Source organism: Cottoperca gobio, chromosome 7 (assembly GCF_900634415.1).
Source record: "Cottoperca gobio chromosome 7, fCotGob3.1, whole genome shotgun sequence".
NCBI classification, from domain to species: domain Eukaryota; kingdom Metazoa; phylum Chordata; class Actinopteri; order Perciformes; family Bovichtidae; genus Cottoperca; species Cottoperca gobio.
This window is the reverse complement of record NC_041361.1, coordinates 8,842,783-8,863,261: the sequence shown is the minus strand read 5'-3', so window position 1 is coordinate 8,863,261 and position 20,479 is coordinate 8,842,783. Positions and strand designations below refer to the sequence as shown.

The window sequence follows — 20,479 nt, the reverse complement described above, 5'->3', positions numbered from 1 at the left end:
TCAGCCTTTAAATGTGAGTCTGACAGCTGACGTGGTTGATGTCCAGGTGCCCAGTCACAGACCACAATGCAACTTTTCCCAACACCACTTCTTACGGCACAGTCTATTTCCTATCAGGAGCGGTCCTCTTCTCCCCCTATGATTGAGTGGTCTGTCAAAGCTATGCGTGCGTGCATGCGTTCTCACAATCTTCTCCATTCACTCACAGCGCATTGATCTCACTTTGAGACATCTCACCATTATGATCAATATTATATTCATCCCCACTGATGGATTGCATTAAGGTGAATGAAGCAGCGATGAAGGTGTGGCCAGTCAGCCAAGAAGAGTTTATGATCCCATGGGTTTTATTTGTGTTCAAAGATGTCTTGTTTTATGTCTGTGTGATGAGCATTTACAGTAAGCGTTTGATTTACATTTTTGTATGTGTGTGTGTGTGTGTGTGTGTGTGTGTGTGTTTTACAATCCGCGGGAAGTATCTCTGTGCCACCAGATACGGGACTCAGACCAACATGCTTTTGAGGCAGGGAGGACAAGCGTGAAATTAATTGTTCCACTTCATCTCCGGCCAGCGCTGTTCTTTTAAAGGGAACTGGCATACAAGGGAGGGTATGAAAGGAAGAGAGTATGAAAGGAGGAGGGCACAGCAACGATTTGGCGTTCCTGGGAGATCCTCTGATCCAGTAGTGATTTCCTGCTGTGCATATGGGGTGGTGCTCCTGTCCCCTGCTCAAACAGAGTTGGAGTGTTTGGAGTAGATGCAACATCAGTCAGAGAGCAATTGTTCCAGACAGTCTCTCAACCCCTCTCTCTCTCTCTCTCTGTTTCCCCTTATTTCTGCACAGAGACACACTCGCAGTGGTGGCAGAGTGACACTGTGACAGCAAGCAGAATTAACTTCAACCACGTGAGACCTCTGGGTCCTACCTCTTCTCTTTTTTCTCTCTTCACCTCTTCTCTCCTTGTCTCTCCACCCCCGCTCTCCTCCTCCTCCTCCTCCTCCCTCGAGCCATGTTGGCTGTAATTGCAAACATGGCTTTGAGGAGTCAGTGGCCCCTTTGTATGAAATGATGACACTGCAAGACGTTTGTTCTCCTGAACATGTTTTAGGAGAAAACATGCTCTCGCACTGTAGGCACAAGGTTGTAGCTTGCATTAATGGACACATACAGGCATGTGAAAGCAAACGCACACAGAAAGTACCCTTCATCCAGAGGGACGTTTCTCCCAGTTGTGGATTTCTGTCCTAAATAATTTAGCAGGGTTTATTTCTGACTTATTTCAAATGTTTCAACCAATATTAAGTATTGTATTTTTTAAATATATAATATTCTCCACCTGTCTGGAAAAGATGAAACTGATGTATAGATCAGCCTGCGAATGTGTAGTCTGTTTTATCAGATAGGGTTAATTTATTATACGTTACAAATACCACTCTCCAAATAGGCAGGCAGAACTGTGCCTGTTCTTATGAACCCTATTATTGGACTATTAATACTAAGCATTATTTTTAATGTTCTAGTTTGTCTCCCTTTTTTAATTTTTTCCTTCCTCGTTGTTGTTGAGCATCAGTATCTTGAAGGAACATGGAGCAACTTTCACTTGAAAGTTTGTCATGCACACTAGAATCTTTCTTGTGTGTACCACATGTTTGCTCATTATAGGGGCCTCAGTACATCAGAGAGTCTGTTAAGTGGACTTATTGGTCTCTGTGTCACTGTATAGTCTCTCCTCGTCTCCTCCAGCGCACACACACGCACACACATTCAGAGGCTTTTCTGAGCTGTGTTTCCTTTGTTCATCAAACCAGACCCATCCGCTTGTAGTCAGACAAGCAGGCCGAAGCAAACAAAACAGACCGGGCTGCTTTTTGTGAATGAAGACAAAATAACACAGCTTGAATGAGATAGGATACTATAGCACACCGACTTGTATGATTGCCTTAAATGCTTCTGCCTCTCCTTTTCTGCTGTGAATGTTCAACTTCATTTAGTAAGCCAGAAAGACGGGAAACATATGAGAAACAACAAAATCAATAACACTGTTTACGTTTTGGCTTTTTCATTTACATTTAGGTGTACATCTTGTTTATATGTCTGTGTCTTTGCACATAAGTTTGTGTGTGTGTGTGTGTGTGAGTGTGAGAGAGAGAAAGGATTTAAACAGCAGTGAGATTGTGTGAGAGTGGGCCAAGGTAAAGTGGGCTCTGGTGATGCGTAAAATGAGTTGGGATTTGGGGGATTGGGGTTCAGTCTTAGTGTGAAATGAAGTTTTTCCCCTTCATTAATCACTTTATTATCAAACCCCAAGGAAATGACATACATAGAAACAAACACATGCAATGTTATGTCATTCACGATTCTACACTTCATTATGATGAATGACCAACACATAAACACATGACCAAAACAATGCGTGTACCTGTCCTGCCATCTACTCCTGCATATATATTTTGGACCTCCTGTGTGTAAATGCAGGCTTGCACTTGTCTCTGTTTCTGTGTGCTAAAGTGTAGCCTGAATATGGGGATTTTAGCCTGTGATTGTTGTCCCACGGTCGGAGCACACTGTGTAGGAGAGAGATTAGCAGCATCAGCTCATTCATGTGATGCGGCACAGCAGAGGGTGAGGGGGGGGGGGGGGGGGGGGGGAGAGAGGGATTGAGTTACCACAGACCGTACAATATGTGTCACCACTGCTTGTCTCTGTCTTCTACACAGTTGAAACTCCTTTTTGCTGTGGACACATGAGGTAGCATTAGCAGCCCAGTTAAAAATGTACTTCTCATTGCTTGGGGAGAAGTACATTTGTAACTGGGCTGCTGGGCTGTAGTTTGGTTCATGGGTAGACAGTTATTTTTGGCTTAGACAAGCACTGCTTGGTGCTCAACCTCTAGCTGTTATATTAGAGCTGCGTTGTGGTGACCAACCAGCAGACCAAGACTAGCTGCACAGGGCAGCTTCAAGGTGCGACTGTGTACTGCATGCAACGCAGGTCCAACTCCTCAGCTGCTGTCAGTCACTTAGTGTGGCTAATGAAATTGCTAGCTAACTGTAAAAGAATAAAGAAAATCATCCATCTAACATTTAAATAATAATAATAATAATAACAAAGTGAATGCTAGTTTCAGCTGAAGACGGTCTTATCACTCATGTTTGCGATACCACATGGATTCCTATATAAAGTATTTATACAGTGGAGGTGAATGGAATTTAGTTTGTGGTTCTGCGTGTCTTTCCAATATGGCTTTCCAGGATATTGATTCTAAAAAGACACATCGCTGTTGAGTGTTTTCAATGTAATATTTCAGTGCTTTGAGGATCACAAATGAAAGTCCGTTCCCCTCCGTTGTATAGGGTTGGCAGCATGAATCTCAAAAGCAGATATCTCAAAACCTAGAAAAATTGACCAAAGATTTCTGCAATTTAATTTGCATAAACTGATCCTTAAAATGAACAACCCACAACCCATATCTCAGCAGCTAAGATGGCAAGTAAATCGTTTTTGAAAATTGGAATGATAGAAAAAATGTAACCACTTTTTTGTCAGTTGCAAAAAGTTTGAGCTGAAGTAAGGCAAAAAGTGACATTGCAATATTACATTTTTTGTGCAACATATGCGATAGGAATAAATACAGCCATTTTCACCAGATGATGACAAAGTACCTGTTTTTGGTCAAAAGTATCCTTTCTGTAGCCAAAATATTTCCATACAATTGACTCAGCAAAAGAGTTGGAGCATGACATATTCAAGTTTATTTGCCTTGCTTGACATTGCACGTGGGATGTAAATGAGCACATTGCGATTTCAATCCATGAGATGATGTATTGTGCATCGCTAAGGTGAAGTCCAGCCCATATTATAGGCTCTCAGAAATCCCCCTGGTGAAATGAGTACATGTACAACTAAATCGGGCCAGTATCCAGGTGTGCAAACCAGCAAATAGAACAATCCTTGGGGAAAAGAGAAAGGAGACATTATTTTGTGCTCAGCAGCAAGTTAGGCCAAACATACAATTCTTGTGAAACGGTGTCAGTGCTCAGCAGGAGATGAGCAGCTAGACTAGTGAACATGAACAGGTGCTCCAGCCTGGCGTTACTTCCCAAAACAGAAAAGTCCCAGAACTTGTAAAGGTAGTTCTCAGGTGACAAGAACCAACTGTTTCATGAGCAAAATCATAAATAATGGTACCAAATGAATTACATAAAGTAACTCTACATGTACTAGGTTTATTGTATTAGAATAATATTTGACTTTAAGTCAGAAGCCAGTTTCCCTCTCCTGGGAAATGGTGGTTCTGGATGTATGTCAGTTGGCTTTCCTGTGACGTTGATGTGATGTGAAGAGGATAGCTTTAGGCTAATTAGGCCTGGTCTGCTCTGGTCTGCCTGACTGAACATAGCGCTGCAGACAGCCTGTGGTCAGCTGGACCCTCCGAGCTTCTCACTGACCACACAAACGTGAACGCAAACACATTAACACTTTGATTCAGGCCGTGGGCACTCTGAGCTTTCCTTATACCTTGGTGAAGTGTAATATCTGTTCATTTTAGGCCAGTTTCATGGACAAGGATTTAGTGGAGCTGTAGACAAAAATATACCGGTTTCAATAGAAACAATTTGGGGACTGTGTTAAGAGAGAATTATTAGCTATGACTGCATCCATGAAGTCAGCCCCATTCATTTTTATAATTAGAAAAGGAAGTGTGTGCAGGGAAGAAGATGGATGAAAAAGTAAAGCAGGGAAGACACCAACTAGAGAGAAGAAGAAGCTCCAGGGAGCCAGTAAAGGGAAAATGGACAAATAGAAAATTGGAGAACAAACCAGTCAAGCCAGTTCAAGTTTGAGCCGCCACTGACCTGTCAGCTTTAACAGTCCACCACCGCCAGCCAGGGAGCAGGATTGGCTTTAAACCTGGATTTTCTGTTCCTCTTACACACTGCAGTTGTCAATCAGCCAGTGGGATTATCGCTCTGATTTTCATACGGTTCGGGTCGCTGTGATTTGGCTTCTGAGTCATCAGCCAGTCACTTTGATTGGCCACAGAAGATGTTACTTGAGGCAGCAATTAATTATCAGTGCTTTTGAGTGAGGTACAAGGCTTTTTCTAAAGACAATTGTGGTTTGGGTAGTTGTGGCGCAGAACAACTCTGAAGAAAAGAATTGTATCGAAAAGGAAATTAAAGTAACATATATTCCGGTGGGCCTTCCCATTGTTTTGTAGGATTTCGTTCCTTCTTTATTTCCCTTCCCTTTTCTGTCTGATCCAATATTTGCCATATGTGAGACCGAAGCATTTTTGGATGGCTGCACTGGAGCTTTTGAAGACAATTTTGATACTCCAAGCTGTGACATGCAAATGATATTGGCAGCGACGGCACCACTTCGGCAGCATTTCAAAGGCACACAGACTGTTCAGTGTTATGGTTGTGAACAGAGTGTTGATACTATGATATAGAGATAAAAATGAAACAGTGGGAGTGTTTCCCCTGATGAACCTGATTTTATTCAACCATTCTCTGTCTTCTCGCCATTAGAAGCTCGTCACTGTTCCTGCTGCTCATTTCTCCACCTGTCTTTAAATCTCTCCCCCCCCCCCCCCCCCCAAACTCCATTAAACTATAAGTTGGACAGAAAGTACCTTGATGAATCAATCCCTCTTTTCTGTAATCACTATAATTGCTACCAAAAAATCCCTTTCAGCTGAGCTCTTATTTTAATTCTATATCAAACCAAGCGTAAATTTAGCATTTTTAACCTTATTCTACTTGTGCCCACCTGCAGCTCTTCAAATGCAGATAGCATTTCCCACTGCCCTCTGACCTCGCACTTCAATATTACCTTCCTGTGCTCTCTCTGTTCAGCCTCCACTTTCTACCTTTACTTTTCACCCTTAACATTCCTCCGCCTTCCCTTTATTCCTTCCTGTCTTTGCAACTCGAATCTCTCTGCACCCACACAGCGTTTGCTCTACCTATCGTTTTTCTCTATCTCTCTCCTGTCGCTCTTTTGGTTTCCCTTATCTGTCTATTCCCTTTCTCGTGTGTTTGTCTGGGTCTTTCCCTTGGGATGGAGGCAATCAAATCATTTACCCATAATTCTTACAAGATAACTTATAAGATAAGTGTCCTTTTTGCACAGTAATCTGACTCGTCTCAGGCTTCTTTCACTCAAATGACTCAACATCTTCCTCAGCCTCTCTGCTTGCACTTCTCACCTTCAGCTACAACTGAACTCATCCTTATCAAAAGTTTTGGTATGAAGCAGAAAAATATTCCTCTCTGTTTGGCGATGTCCTGCAATTTTTTCACATGATTACCTAAATCCGAAAGCTGCCGCCTGAGTGTCTGATGCTGTTCCCATTCCTCCTCCCACCGTGATCCCTCTCCCCTCGCCCTGCTCCTCATGTGTGTTGCTGTACAGGAGCAGCTAAGAGCATGCGTCTAAGCAGGTTGGCATAACATTAGAGGGGGCAGACTATTTGATATGGCGGTAATCTCCTGGTAAATCCCCCAAGAGTGAAACACAGCCGCCTGCAGCTTTGCAGAGATTTCAAAAATGGTTTCCTTCTCTTCTTCTTTTTTTCCCCCAGTACAAATATACCTCCTCACTTAGATCAGCTCTGCGTATATGTGTCTGTGGCTGGTATGGGTGTGGAATTAGAGAGACTTAATGTCACTGTCCCCAGTTAAGGCACCCTAGTATTGGTTTATTGCTGAATAATGTGATTTAGTGTAGGGCACACACTGAGGGCAGCGGCGTGTCATCGATGCTTAATGTGTGGTTGGTAAAACTCGAAGGTGGCTGATAATTCTCTTGGCTGAGCTGATTGGTTTCGTTTATATGTAGATTAGTTTGGAGAGTCGACTCCTACTGAGCTATATTCCACTCTCCTCTAATAATGCATTCTTGGTTCTTGGTTTTATATTGTAATTTTACCACTGCTACTCTGTATACACATAAGCTGTTTCATGTCTGTTCATCATGCAACAGGAATCCCTTCTATGTGGTGTTCACTCAGGTATCTCCCAGTGTGTTAAACCTCTGTTATCTTTCCTATAAGATCTACTGTATAGTGTATATTATGTCATATGCTGTAAAGCACCTTATTAGAGCCACCTGTGATTTGAGTTTATATAAATAAACTCCTTTTTATAGCTCACCTCCAAAAATACAAGTGCTTTCATAACTGATTATAAGGTAATGGAAGCACATGGTTTAGTGATATAACTGTAAGTAAGTATAACCTGATAACATGAATGATTGCTTTTCTTTCAGAAATACAAGGAGTTTGAGCGGGCGGTGCGGGTGGAGGAGATTGATGGGCTGCGGCTGGTAAAGAGGCTGGCAGAGGACATGGAGGAGATGTTTCACAAGAAAGCCGAGGCAATGAAGGTACTCGTTTCTACCCCAATCGTCATCCATCACACCTACACCTAAACATTTCTTACATTTACATTGACATTTATAACCATCTATATTTCACATTTACTACAGTACACAACGCATTACAATTACCACCTGATACCTAAAATATAGAGATTTTCAGTTGTGTTGGTACATCTATTCCCAGAGAGGCTAGGAATGAAAAAGCAAATGTACTCGACTGAACTAAAGCATTTATTCACATTGCCCCAGTGAAACCACACATCACACAACACTTCCTGCGTTTGCTGTGTGTATGTGTGAGAGAGATATGTGAAAGAACGGGTGTTGTGGGTGAGGTGACAGACAGAGAGAGGCTGTGAGCCACCCATCAGTGTCTGTGTCACTTTATTGATCAGCTCAGACCAAACATCAGCATCTAAGAGGCCACTTTAAGACAAAGCTCTAAACTGAAACTATTTTGATAAAAAAAAAAAAAAAGTTAATCTCTTGTTTTGATCAAGTCTGCGTGTATGTGGACTGGATATATTGTAGTGTTAGTATCCTGTGGTGAAAAAGATATGTGCTTAATACTTTACACTTTACATTTCAGAGGGGAATATTGTACTTTTTACTCCATTACATTTTGTTAAGAGTTATAGTCAACAGTTTCTTTCCAGGTTGAGATTTTACATACATACAACATATGATCTAAAACAATAAGCATTTAAATATTTAATATAAATCAAGTTTAAGTATAATTAAAATGTGCATTCATCTGACATTAAAATTCAATAATTATATGACAAAATAACTGAAAGATGCCATTCTGCAGGATGAGTACTTTTACTTTGATATGTATTTATTCTTAATACTTCTTGTGTACTTTAATTGTTTTTGGGAACGCCATACTTCTTCACTCATTTTGGTGTATTCTTACATTGTGGTATCACTGTTTTCTTTGATAAAAGATGGTTCATTCACCACGGTTGTCGCCACATGTATAGCATGAACATACATCTGTGTTCCAGCTTGTGTGTGAGTGTGCACGTGTTTGTCAATGTTGTATCGGGTGCAGTTCAGGACGTGTCCACCGTGCTCTGCCTTTCTGGCTGCAGCTCTTGCTCCAGGTGATAGATCTTATCAGGACAACATGGTGCTGTTAACAGAAATTGGATTTCTCTCTGAGAGTCTGGTCCAAGGATACAAGCTGAAAGGAAAGTGAAGGGAGGAGAGAACGAGGGGCACAGGGACTGCTCTAAAGGGACAAACCGTTTCCTTGCTTTAGCTTTGCTCATGCTTGTCTTATTATTCTTATGTGTGGTACATTTTGCCCGCTCGGATTTCACAACCATGCCTGTTGCACCCTGTTACATTCCTTTTGAAAGCTTTTACACTTTCACCCGTCCACATGCACAACAGTCGTCACTGAGCGCACATATAGCTGATGTATTTCATGTTTATATGAGTCATCTGGCATTTCAAAAATATGACTCCTACTCTTATACAATGATTTCTGGCATGAATACAAGGTTTTAATTGAATAATGTTACTAGTTATATATTCACTATTATATTGACTTAATTTGTTTTCTAATAACAATGAACTTAGTTTTGCTATACGCTTTCCAAACCAGTATTAACTGTGCTTAACTTATGTAACAATGTGTTTCATCACAGAGAGACGGTTCTTATCAACTTGTTGCAACTGTCTGATATGCTTACTTGTTGACAAGAGTCTGTGCAGTGGGATTATATGTATTGAATCTAATAACATAGTTTTCTGTGTGTGCCGTCTCATCACGAGTGCGTTAAATCCCTGGAGATATGAGGACTCCGTTGGCTAATGGCTTCTCTAAAGCCGCCTGCCCGGATGCTGGATGCCTCATAATTGTACATCTCAGTGGGGTTGTGTGTGGCAGTGTGTGTTCATATGTGTGTGGAGGGGTTGATGAGAAGATGTGACGCAATGCTTTTTCACAGGGGTGATGGCATTGCGCTTTAGCAAAGACAGATGAAAGCCGTGGGAGGGACGGGAAGAATAAATGTTATAGGAGAGAAAATTGTAGAAAGTGGAGGAGTGAAAAAGAGGCTGCATGCACACATCTGTGGAGAATTTAACCCCTTGTGTGCCGATCATGATTCCACTTCACCTCCAACTTTCTCACTTTCAACGCTGACACTTGACCTTGTGATGGATTGTTGGACGCAAACATACAATGGAAGTGTTCATTTGGGTCCTTTTCCCTCTTTCTCTCTTATTTTATTTCCCAAACTCTCATCTGTCTGGCCTATAGTGTGCAGTCTCGCTGCTGTCCTTAAGCATCCCTTGTTCCTTTTGTCTGTCTCTCTCCTCTCGACTCCGCCTCTTCTCATCTCTGGGCTTTTTGCTAAAGTATATGTGGCGCTTCAGCGATTCAATTTCCGTGCCGGCGCTCTCCCCTGTCTGTCAACGTGGTTTTATCTCCCGGTCTCCGCGTCGATTCCCTCTTTTTATCGCGCGCCACCACCTGCTGCTGTAAAAGGCTTCACCTGTACATATGTATATGTGTGCATCCTAGTTGATGTCATTTAAAAAAAAAGAAATAGGTGTATTGGTGATAGAAGTTTTGTGCTTTCATTCTTGTGTGTTAAGATACTGCTTTTGATTTGGAGAAAGTAAGATGATGTGGTCAATAAACATGTTTATAGGCTTAAGTCATAGTATTTATGGTTTTGTGTGTATGTGTGTGTGTGTGTGTGTGTGTGTGTGTGTGTGTGTGTGTGTAAGATAGTGACAGAGTGTATGTATGTGTGTGTGTGTAATTGCATTTAATGTCGGTGTTTGATTGTGTTTATGTCTCTGTCCTCTCTCGCTTATCATCTCCACACTATTGTGGCAAGCACAGCCTCCTCTCTGTCTGACGGAAAATGAGACTTTGGGAAAGAGCCGTTGTGTATTAATGTTGCTTCAGCCAATTTAATTGCAACTCCACTATTCTAGATGAGATAAACTGGCCAATGAAACGATGTTTAAAAGTAAACATGTGCTTGCAAAGGGCGTTGTGCATGTGTCCTTGTCTGTAGCTTCCATAGGCATGTACAGTATGTGTATTTATGTGTTTATGCCTGGGCTTAGCAAACATCTCAGCTCGCCATTGTTATTTTTTAATTACTGTTACCTTTATCAGTTCCTGAGTTGGTGGGATGTTATCATCATCTAGCAGACAGCAGGTCCTCTCCTCTCCTCTCCTCCTTTCCTCTCCTCTCCTCTCCTCTCCTCTCCTCTCCTCTCCTCTCAGCTCTCCTCCTCTCCTGTCCTCTCCTCTCAGCTCTCCTCCTCTCCTGTCCTCTCCTCTCAGCTCTTCTCCTCTCAGTTCTCCTCTCCTCGTCCTCCTGTCCTCTCCTCTCCTCTCCTTCCTCTCCTGTCCTCTCCTGTCCTCTCCTCCTCTCCTCTCCTCTCCTCTCCTCTCCTCTCCTCTCCTCTCCTCCTTCCTCTCCTCTCCTGTCCCTCTCCTGTCCTCTCCTCCTCTCCTCTCCTCTCCTCTCCTCTCCTCCTCTTCTCTCCTCTGCTCTCCTCCTCTCCTCTCCTCTCAGTTCTCTTCTCCTCTCCTCTTCTCTCCTGTCCTGTCCTGTCCTGTCCTGTCCTGTCCTCTCCTCTCCTCTTCTCTCCTCTCCTCTCCTCTCCTCTCCTCTCCTCTCCTCTCCTCTCCTCTCCTCTTTCAATCTATTCTGAAAAAGGCTTGTCTTCTGGCTGGAAATGGTGGCAACAGCAGACGTTCAAAGAAACAGTGAATATGTTGTTATCAAAGTAGAAATGTGTGGAGCTATTGTAATGCCCTCTTTGAAGTCAAGCACGCCTGTGTTTCATGTGACAAATGCACTTCAAAGCAGAGTGGATGCCTTGCTGCTAGGGCTGTTTCTCCTGTAATGGCATTCGGCCTCTGCACGCTCTGTACCTGCTGATATACTTTACCTGTAGCAGCTACGCCTCTGTAGGCCTCAACATGATTAGTAGTGTAGTGCAGGGGAAGTCTGCATGGGTTTATGCTAAAAATAAAAGGCGCGCACACACAGGACTTTAAATGATATTTTTCTTCCGCCAAAACATCCTAAGAAATTACATTTTCATTTGCTGACATATACAAGGAGTTTTATACACAAATTCAGCATTTCAACAATGCTGGTTTATTACAACTTGGGTCTTATTTTTTTTTCTAGTAATGATAACATTGCACTTGAATTGCTGAGCACATGTCGACAATGCTAAAAATAAGGGTAAGAAACACCAGCAATCAGGCAATCAGACCTCCCTGATATTCCAAAAATTAAGATCAATGGTAAAACACAAACTGTTATTATTTTTACAGCAACCATCCATCACATTTTAAAATTTGTCCTACCATACTTGCCATAGTTGTGCTCACAAACACATTTTCTCCTTGCCATGAGTGCTGTGCTATATACGGACTTTTGGGTGTGCTCACTTTTGATTTCACCTCCCAAAAAAAAGTAGCTTAAAAATGATTACAAAATTGAATTAATGAGTGTTTTCTATCCTCTTTTGCTGTTATGCGAATATTCAGAGTTTGGCTCACCAGTATAAGTTAGTGGAGCTAATCCTCCAGTTCTGTGCCATTAAACCAACACAGAAGAACAGGACATAATGAAGGGATATAATTAAATGAGGTGCAATCAAATGATGATAGAAATATGCTATTTATGTTTGCTTTGTGTATTAATTTGTGGAACATTACTGTCGCATCATTGGTCCACACCAATATGATATTTTCTTCTCTGCACCAGAAGCCTCAGAGGAAGCTTTAGTCACATGTTTCATGGCCATCACGATTTATTTCTACAAGCGTGTTTCCATCGCATGTTGTTGTATTTTAATTTTTAGTGTTACACAAACTTTTACACCTCAGCCAATCTCACCCAAAAACATTTGGATATTAGCAATTAGCAATATTTAGATGTTCTTTTTTATGCAGACATTAAAAATGCATATCAAAACTGATGGATGAAAACATTTGGAGATGCAAATGAGTTGATTCCTAATTGCAGACAATATATGAGATATATATATATATATAGAGATAGATATATAGAGAGATATATATATGAGAGCTAAACTTGCTTCTCCAGGAATTGTCCACATTTGTTGGTCGTTCTGAGAGGGATTATAATGGTGTGGTCTGGCTCTGCAGTCTTGTCTTGCCCTTTCCTTCCGTCTGTCCTCCTCCCTGACATACCACACTGTCACGCTGAGCTGACAGCCCTGCTCCCCTCATTTCCCTAATTTCATTAGCTGTCCTCAGTCTCAGATCATTGCCATGTGTGTGTCTGTGTCTTTGTGTGAGTGTCTGTTAAGAGTAATGGCTTCTAATGACAAGGCAGAGTCAGCCAGTAGATGTCAGGACCGCGACAGTCTCTTCCTTCTTCTTGTCTTTAGTTGTTTTTCTGTCACCAAGAAGTCAGAGTGAGAGAGATGGAATTGTTTTCTGGAGTGATGAATTGGTGATGATGGCAGGAGGATTGGCAAAGGTAAACGTAAAGAAAAGAGATAAGTCAAAAGTTAAGTCAAGGCATAAAATGAAAGTGTGGTTTAAGCACTTCATATTGCCTTTATATTGCCTTTCAGTCAGCAGAACTGCTGAGAACTTGTCAAGTATTGATTATTGGGACTTGATGTTTCAAAGCAGATTACTTCCCCCTCTCTCTCTCTGTCTTTCCCTTTGTATCTGTATCTCCACCATGCTTTGACTTCTTGGCTTGTACCCAATCTAAATGTGCAAAACAGAGGAAGCAAAGTGTCACAGAGCACTTTTCCATTTTGTTGATGCTGCAACTCTTCCCTGGCTGGTTTGACAATATTAATTGCTGTCCCCAGTGCTATTGATGGGGCTGACCTGAGCCAATCTCGCTCAACCCAGCTCAGGTCTCCAAGGATCAGGCCTCTAGCAGAATCAAGATCCATAGGACATGCCCTGATCCTGTAGGCCAAGGCTTAGTTAGCATTTCCTCTCGCAACCTACGGACACCTATACATCTGGCCAAGCAGAAGCATGCCAAATTATTCAAGTACATAAGCTTAGCATATATTTATATAAGGTTGCACATATATTTAGCCATTTTTAAAGGTACAAACATCCGAAAGATGATAATATAGAAAAAGGAAGAGTTAAGTTTGAACCCAAAGTACAAATGAATGCTGAACCAACGGCACACAGCACCTCTGGGAATGTTTTTTATGCAAGTCTATTTAGAACTGGAGTTGACTGTGGTCTTGTTCTCGGCTACCTCAGGAGAACATTCAGATTCAGGCCACTGCCCTCCCCTCCTCTTTTGTTGGAGGGAATTTGCCGAGGCAAGGCTTAATGCACTGCTTAAAAAAAGTCTTAAGACTTCCGCTACCAGTCAATAATGTATGTGACCCCCCGTCCACCCCTCCTCTGCTTCTCTGCCAGCGGTTGTTAGCATACCTCAGCTGTATATGACAGCTTTCGCTAACTTCCACGGCTTTAGAGTTGCATTCATAATGGATGGGCATTTTTTAAGGTCAGTGGCTTCAAACGTCACGCTACCACACAGCAAGTACGGCACAAGAACAATAAGCAATCAAGTTGACAGCTAAATGAGGGGGATCGTTTATGAACTTTAGAAAGTGTAAACAAGCTGAATCCTTTGTCAGGCAAATCATAATCACAGGATGTCAGATAATGAAAGGGGGATATGAGTCCAAATGTCAAATAAATTGAATGGGCGGGCGGAAGAAGGCGGGCTGAAAAATTATGAAATAGGAACGGAAAGAGAACACTAGGACACTATGATTCAGTCTCAATGGGGACCCGAATCTGAAAATGAGTCTAAGCAGATCTGTGGAGCAAACACCGATATCTTGTCAATGCTGACATAAATGGCAATTAATGTCTTCCATACCTCAGACCTTTCCTTCTCTAAGAACAAAACATATTATCTTGCTAATTAGTTTTTCTGTGTTAATATGCATCACCTCAACCAACCTGATAGAAAGCGCTGGCAAAGCAACAGGGAGCTAGATGTGAACTTGTTGAACAAAAACACATTGTTTTTGTGGTTTGATTTAGGCTAAAAATAAATCCACAAAGAAATGAGCCTGAGGGAATTAAGAGAAAATTGAGTCTGACCCGGTCTAATCAGGTTTGTGCCGAGAAAACGCATCAGGGATCTGTAATCAGGTAGAGAGATGCCAGACTCTTCTTCTATCACTAACAAATCTAATCCAGTTACCACAGCAAGTCTTGTTAGCTCTGTGTGTTCAGCTTTTACCCTTGTCAGCTGCAGTGAAGGCTTGTGAATGTGCACAGTTGTGTATGAGTGTGTGTTTTCAGGGAGACAACAGGGCCTGCCTCTCACACTGTGCCAGTTTAATTATTGCTGTCATCTCGTACGAAGCCTGAGCTTCGACAGAATGACTTGAGAAAAGAAAAAGTAATTTCCTCCCTCTTTTTACTGCATCATACACTTTGGCAGGACCACCTATTGACAAAGAGACATGGCAGGCTCATTTGAATATATGCGAGACACACACACAAAAGCATGCAGATAGACAGCGCACACATTTGTGTACGCCCACAGCAAATCAACATACACACAAAAAACAAACGCACCACCTGGAGTGTTCATCCTGGTGATATGCTGGAATTGAAATTCACAGGAGTGAGTAGTACCTACTTATCTCTAATCTGTTTTTCCCAATTGAAAAACTCCCTGCTACTATGCAAGTTATTTTTACCCTAGAGCTTTCACTCCCATCTTCCTGCATGGTAAGTTATACCACATGAATAATGTGCCAGAATAGATGATTCACAGGTGGGAATCAAGTGTAGAGATTTCCTTAGAAATTGATCATGTATGATGATGATGTTGTGTGATTGTTAAAGCCAGTTGTTTTTCCTATGTTAACATATGGCAGATTAATACACTCAATTTTGAGTCAAAGGAGTGCGAAATTAAACTTTTCATATTGTGCGTAACTTTTTCAGGCCATCACACAACTACATATTGATGGATACACACACACACACACACATACTGTACATGCATCAAACTCAATTCCATCACATACACATTGGTATACTTACTCTCACATTCAGTGATTAACATCTGCAAACGCACCTGGAAGACAGAATTGGTCAAAGGGCTAATATCTTAACACATGTCAGCTGAGAAAAAACATTAACATTTGCAAACACACACACCGTCACCCACTCACAAATGCTGAAAAGTGTGGTTCTATCGACACCGGCTTCACAGGCAGCGCCTGACATTTCGCTGAGAGTGTGAGGCTAAGCGTTCAGACCTTTTAGAGAATGTTATTCTCTCATTCCTCTCTCATCCTCCCTTTATTCCACCCTCCTTATCTGTGTTTGTTCTGAAAGCATGCTTTGTTGTGGATTTCCAGCAGATGCACCTGCCTCAGGTTTTTGTGGTAACTTTCAATGCACGCATGCTCTCACATAGACGTAAGAGTTTCCTGTTTGATTCAAAAAAAAAAAAAAAAAGATCTGAAGAAGTCCAGGCCAGAAAAGACACCGGGACATTCACTGTGTCTTCTGCTGTTCTCTTATCAGACACCAGGAAGGAAGCAGAATGTATCCATGAATTGATAGCGGAAAGGAAACGAGCCTAGCATGAAATGCAACGATATGCATTGGCCAGGTGTGTTGCTATGGTGAAGAAAATTATTGGCCAGGCTGTAGATTACGGTATCCACTTCCCAAACAGCCTACACACACACACACACACACATGCACACACACACGCACACTCAGCTGAAATAAACTGGCTGATTGCAGTACCTTTACGGGTAAAGCCATTTGAATGGTAATGCAAAATGGAAGTGCATTACCAAAACTCATAAAAGACACCAGGACCAGCTGTGAATGAGAGAAATGATTTGCTATGAAAACATACCATGCACATCACAGTTGGAAGTAGAACAACGTGCTTGTGTGTGTGTGTGTGTGTGTGTGTGTGTGTTAGAGAGATCCCTGAAGCTGTTACTCAGGGCCCAAAAAACTTCCATCTTTATGATTTTTATCGAGTACAATGTCACAATTTTCATCATCAACCCCGGAGCCCCTCGAGGCTGTGTCCTCAGTCCTTTCCTATAGTATACACCTTCTATACAACTGACTGTATCAGCCCTTCAACCATCACATACACACTTACCGCACTCTGATGTTGATGCCATACTTGGACCACTGGTTGGACATTTATGTTTCAACACTTAGTTGTTCAATACAATGTATGAAGATATCACTTTGGCCTATGGATATTTGTTAATAATATAATAATTCACAATCATTTTAGACTGATAATAAAAATAGTCTGTCACATAAACCCAATACACTTTCACTGTTTATGTGTAAGGGCATGTGTCCACATAGCATCTTTTTCTGATTCCACTCTGAGTGCTTCTACTCAAATCTCCTGGTCCTGGTGACGCACTGTAGCAAATGGAGGAGAAACTTGTTTTATATGCTTTATATGACAGACGGACACTATTACAACACACACAGACACTAAATGTTGCTGGCGAGTATTGTGCTTTTATAGCCCTACACGCTGTCTCCTACGGATCGTCCTGCGGCTGTCAGATTGAGTGGTGACAAGCTCATTCACAAGTATCCTCCGGTTGGTGCTCATGGTGATAAAACAATGCTAAACAAATGATAGTACAAATAGTCTATCGTAAAATGGCTTTTAGAGTTGTTAATATGTCATCAAGATAACATAAAACTAAAAAAACCTTGCAGGGAATGTTTTTTTGATAAGGAGCCCCCAGTGCCCTGCCAGCGCCTTTCTTCCAGAAAAAAACTATGTGGACACAGAAATCTTAAATCTTAAAGAACCTTTAACATTAAACATTAAAACTAACAGGAATTACAATTAAAATGTAAAGCTTTTTAATGCGGCAACAAATTTGTCAAAACTAAAACAGAAATTCTATTTATTAGATCGGCCCTATTGTCACGATACCCACTGTATACCCAATGTAATATGAGTGTGAAGCTTTGTATTGTAATATTGCCAGGGCACAAAAGATTCAAGTCATAAATCAGGGAGAACTTTACTTTAAAAGGGGCTGCGCAACTTACATTTCTCCATGATTATCTTTCATTTGAGAATGATAACAGTGACATGTTGCCTGCTTTTGACAAAAAGCAATTTCCAAAAGATGATAGTTCCCATAAGAGAAAAAGAGACACAGAGAGAGAGAGCATAACGTTGAGTCAAAGGGACACAGATACCTGCACCACCCTACAGGCACACACAGCAGACGGTAGCACCAAGAGGGTGATGATGGAATGATTTTGTGTGTGTTTGTGTGCACTGTACAATGTGTGTGTGAGAGAGAGAGAGAAACAAACTGGTGATGGACTTAGTAGTGATAGTGTCCAAAGAACCCGAGGCAGCCATTACCTCTACCGTTGAACCATTTAGGAAAATAGCCTCTTTTCAGGGGATGGCCAAATGTCTGTCCGTTATCTGTGTGTGTGTGTGTGTGTGTGTCCTGAGGGTTCGCAGTGTTGCTCTAGTGCTAAGGGATTCTTATAAAGCCAGTTGTAGAGCTTCTTTCTGTTGAACTGTTTCTCTGCCTATTATTATTTGACCCACTAATCAATTCACTTTTGTACTTAAGGCTGTTCTTTCTCCTCCCCTCCTGTAGAGACTGGTAGAGGCGGCAGAGGAAGCCCACCTACAGCACGAGGAGGATCCAGACCTACAGGTACGTGCATATGTCTCAACGTGTTCATTCCCTGTTCTTGTAAGCTCAATAATTAAATAAATCAAGCTGAAAATAATACGTCTCTGTGATTGGACCTCGGTGAGAGAAAAGGTTCAGAGAATGACAAGGGCCTCTGTAAACACAACAGAGGAGAGACAGGGGGGAAAGGCATTAGGAATCGTGTTCTGCAGACTGTTTCGCTTGACTAGGCTTAACAGGATTGTAAATGGTGCAAAGTACTGGAAGGCGGTTGATAGTTTTGCACAGATCTAAAAGAAAGGCCCGCTTTAATGTTCAACACAGCTTTAATGTTTACTGGTCAATGCTTTGGTGATCAGTTCGACATGCGTTGTCAGTGTGTGCCAAAAAATGTCTTGGAAATGCGAGGTGCCACAAAAGAATTACCCATAAATACTCAATTTACTGGTTTCCATCAAGTTACTTGACTTTTCAGTACTGAATGGGATCTTTTGTGAAATAGGGTTGGTGTTCACTGTGGTTTTATTAGCAAAAGATGAAGAGGCAGAGGTTCCATTTTTTTCCATTGACCGGAGCCAGTGCTTCATGTTTTTGTTACAAGTTTTGTTCCTTCTAGTTGCCTTTAGCAGACATTTACTAGTTGTTTACATTCAATACTCCTTAACGGACAATTATGTTTTTACGTATCTCTCTCTCTCTCTGAAGATGAGAGAGAGAGAGCTCTGAGCGAGAGAGGAGTAGGAATCTGAGAGAAAGATCTCAGAGAAGATAGGAGAGACGAGAGATAGAGAATCGGAGAGCGAAGAAAGAGGGAGAGCGGGAGCAAAGAGAGAGAGGGAGAGAGGATCTCAGAAGAGGAGAGGAGAGAGATAGCGAAGAAGAGAAAAAGGGAGAGAGAGAGATGGAGAGAGATAGAGAGGGATCGCTCGCTGCAGCTAAATGGAGATCTCTCAAATATGCGAGAGAGATAGAGCTACGGATCTCTGCGTGAGTCTCCTCTATCTCTATCTCCTGCGATCTAGACTCTCTCTCTGAAGACGAGAGCGAGAGAGAGCGGTCTAGAGAGAAGAGAGAGAGAGAGAGCGATAGAGAGAGGGATAAGAGCTTAGGAGTCAGAATAGATCGAGCGTTATTCCGCTCTCTGTATATCTAGCTAAATATATATCGCTATCCAATCTCAGCTCTTGCATAATCTCATCTCTTCCTTGCTCTATATTGCTCCTTCTCTCTCTCTCTCTCTCTTCTCTATATTGCTCTCTCTCTCTCTCATCTCTCTCTCTCTCTCTCTCTCTCTATCTGTCTGTCTGTCTGTCTGTCTGTCTGTCTGTCTGTCTGTCTGTCTCTGTCACACAACATATGTTGGTACAGTGTCTGCTGCTATACGTTGTCAGCCATTGTGATGAAGTAACTCTCTTGTAACTATAAATATTAAAACATAAATGGTAGTTATGTAAGCCCCAACCTCATTGACCCCCAAAGAATGCAAGAACAATTAGTTATAAATAGATACAGTATATGTAAATATGAATTTATAAACTTAGCTCACTCAAATGTGTCTCTCAGGTCATGTTGGACCCCAACTCCTCCCATTCAGATGAGGTTAATATGGGGTTTTTAGTCAGAGGTGAAGCGATTGATCCTCATGTTTTTATGGCAGAATTTACTTAGTGACAAACACATTTTGAGTCTGAAACGTAAACCATGAATTATTTATGGTATTATATCACTGTTACATTGCTACTAAGAAACTCTAAAACATTTAAACTACTCCCTGGGAGTTCCACCCTCAGTTTTGCAGACTTGGGCAAATGCATTCAGCTAATCATATCTACATACACAGCCCCAAACCCAGCCTCTGCTCTCATGGTTCTGCCTCAAATCCATTTGAGAAGCTTTAATTTTTAGAGTGCAGCTTTGTAGTGTGTGTGTGTGTGTGTGTGTGTGTGTGTGTGTGTGTGAGTGTGAGTGTGTGACCAGAGAGAGAGTGCACGTGTGATGTTTTTGCTTGAGTTTGCTGCGCATCATGCACATCTCAAAACAGAGTTTATTAAAGTAGGAGGAGCAACAGCAGAAACTTGACTTTTAAAGAGGAAATGTGATACTAAGCCGACTTGGGAGTATTTGCTGCTAAACTACTTATAAAGTCTGTGGCGTGAGTGTGATGTGTGGCTGTGTCTCTGCCTGTGGCGGTGAGTATGTGTTTACTCTGTCAGCTCTTTAAGGCATTACAGTGAAGGCCCTGTGGTTTTATGCTGTCATAGACCATTCAATTGGATCACTTACTAAATTTAACCACTAAACCACTATTTTTTGGTCACCTGTTTGATTCTCCACACACTCCGCGCAACCTCCCCGAGCTTTTAAAGGAATATTCCACCCTT

At 41.8% G+C, this 20,479-nt stretch overlaps 1 protein-coding gene across 5 annotated transcripts in view; it reads left to right on the top strand.

The window, feature by feature from the left end:
* The window catches only part of cacna2d3a (calcium channel, voltage-dependent, alpha 2/delta subunit 3a), a 116,427-nt gene that overhangs the window by 24,553 nt on the left and 71,395 nt on the right, over window positions 1–20,479 (top strand). For all 5 annotated transcript variants that reach the window (XR_003832509.1, XM_029435374.1, XM_029435372.1 and 2 more), the window contains 2 exons: window positions 7,278–7,394; window positions 18,060–18,119. Coding sequence is in view for 4 of the 5 variants with exons in the window: in XM_029435374.1 (XP_029291234.1) it covers window positions 7,278–7,394; window positions 18,060–18,119 (177 nt within the window). In the remaining variant the exon portion in view is untranslated. The remainder of the gene's footprint in view (window positions 1–7,277; window positions 7,395–18,059; window positions 18,120–20,479) is intronic.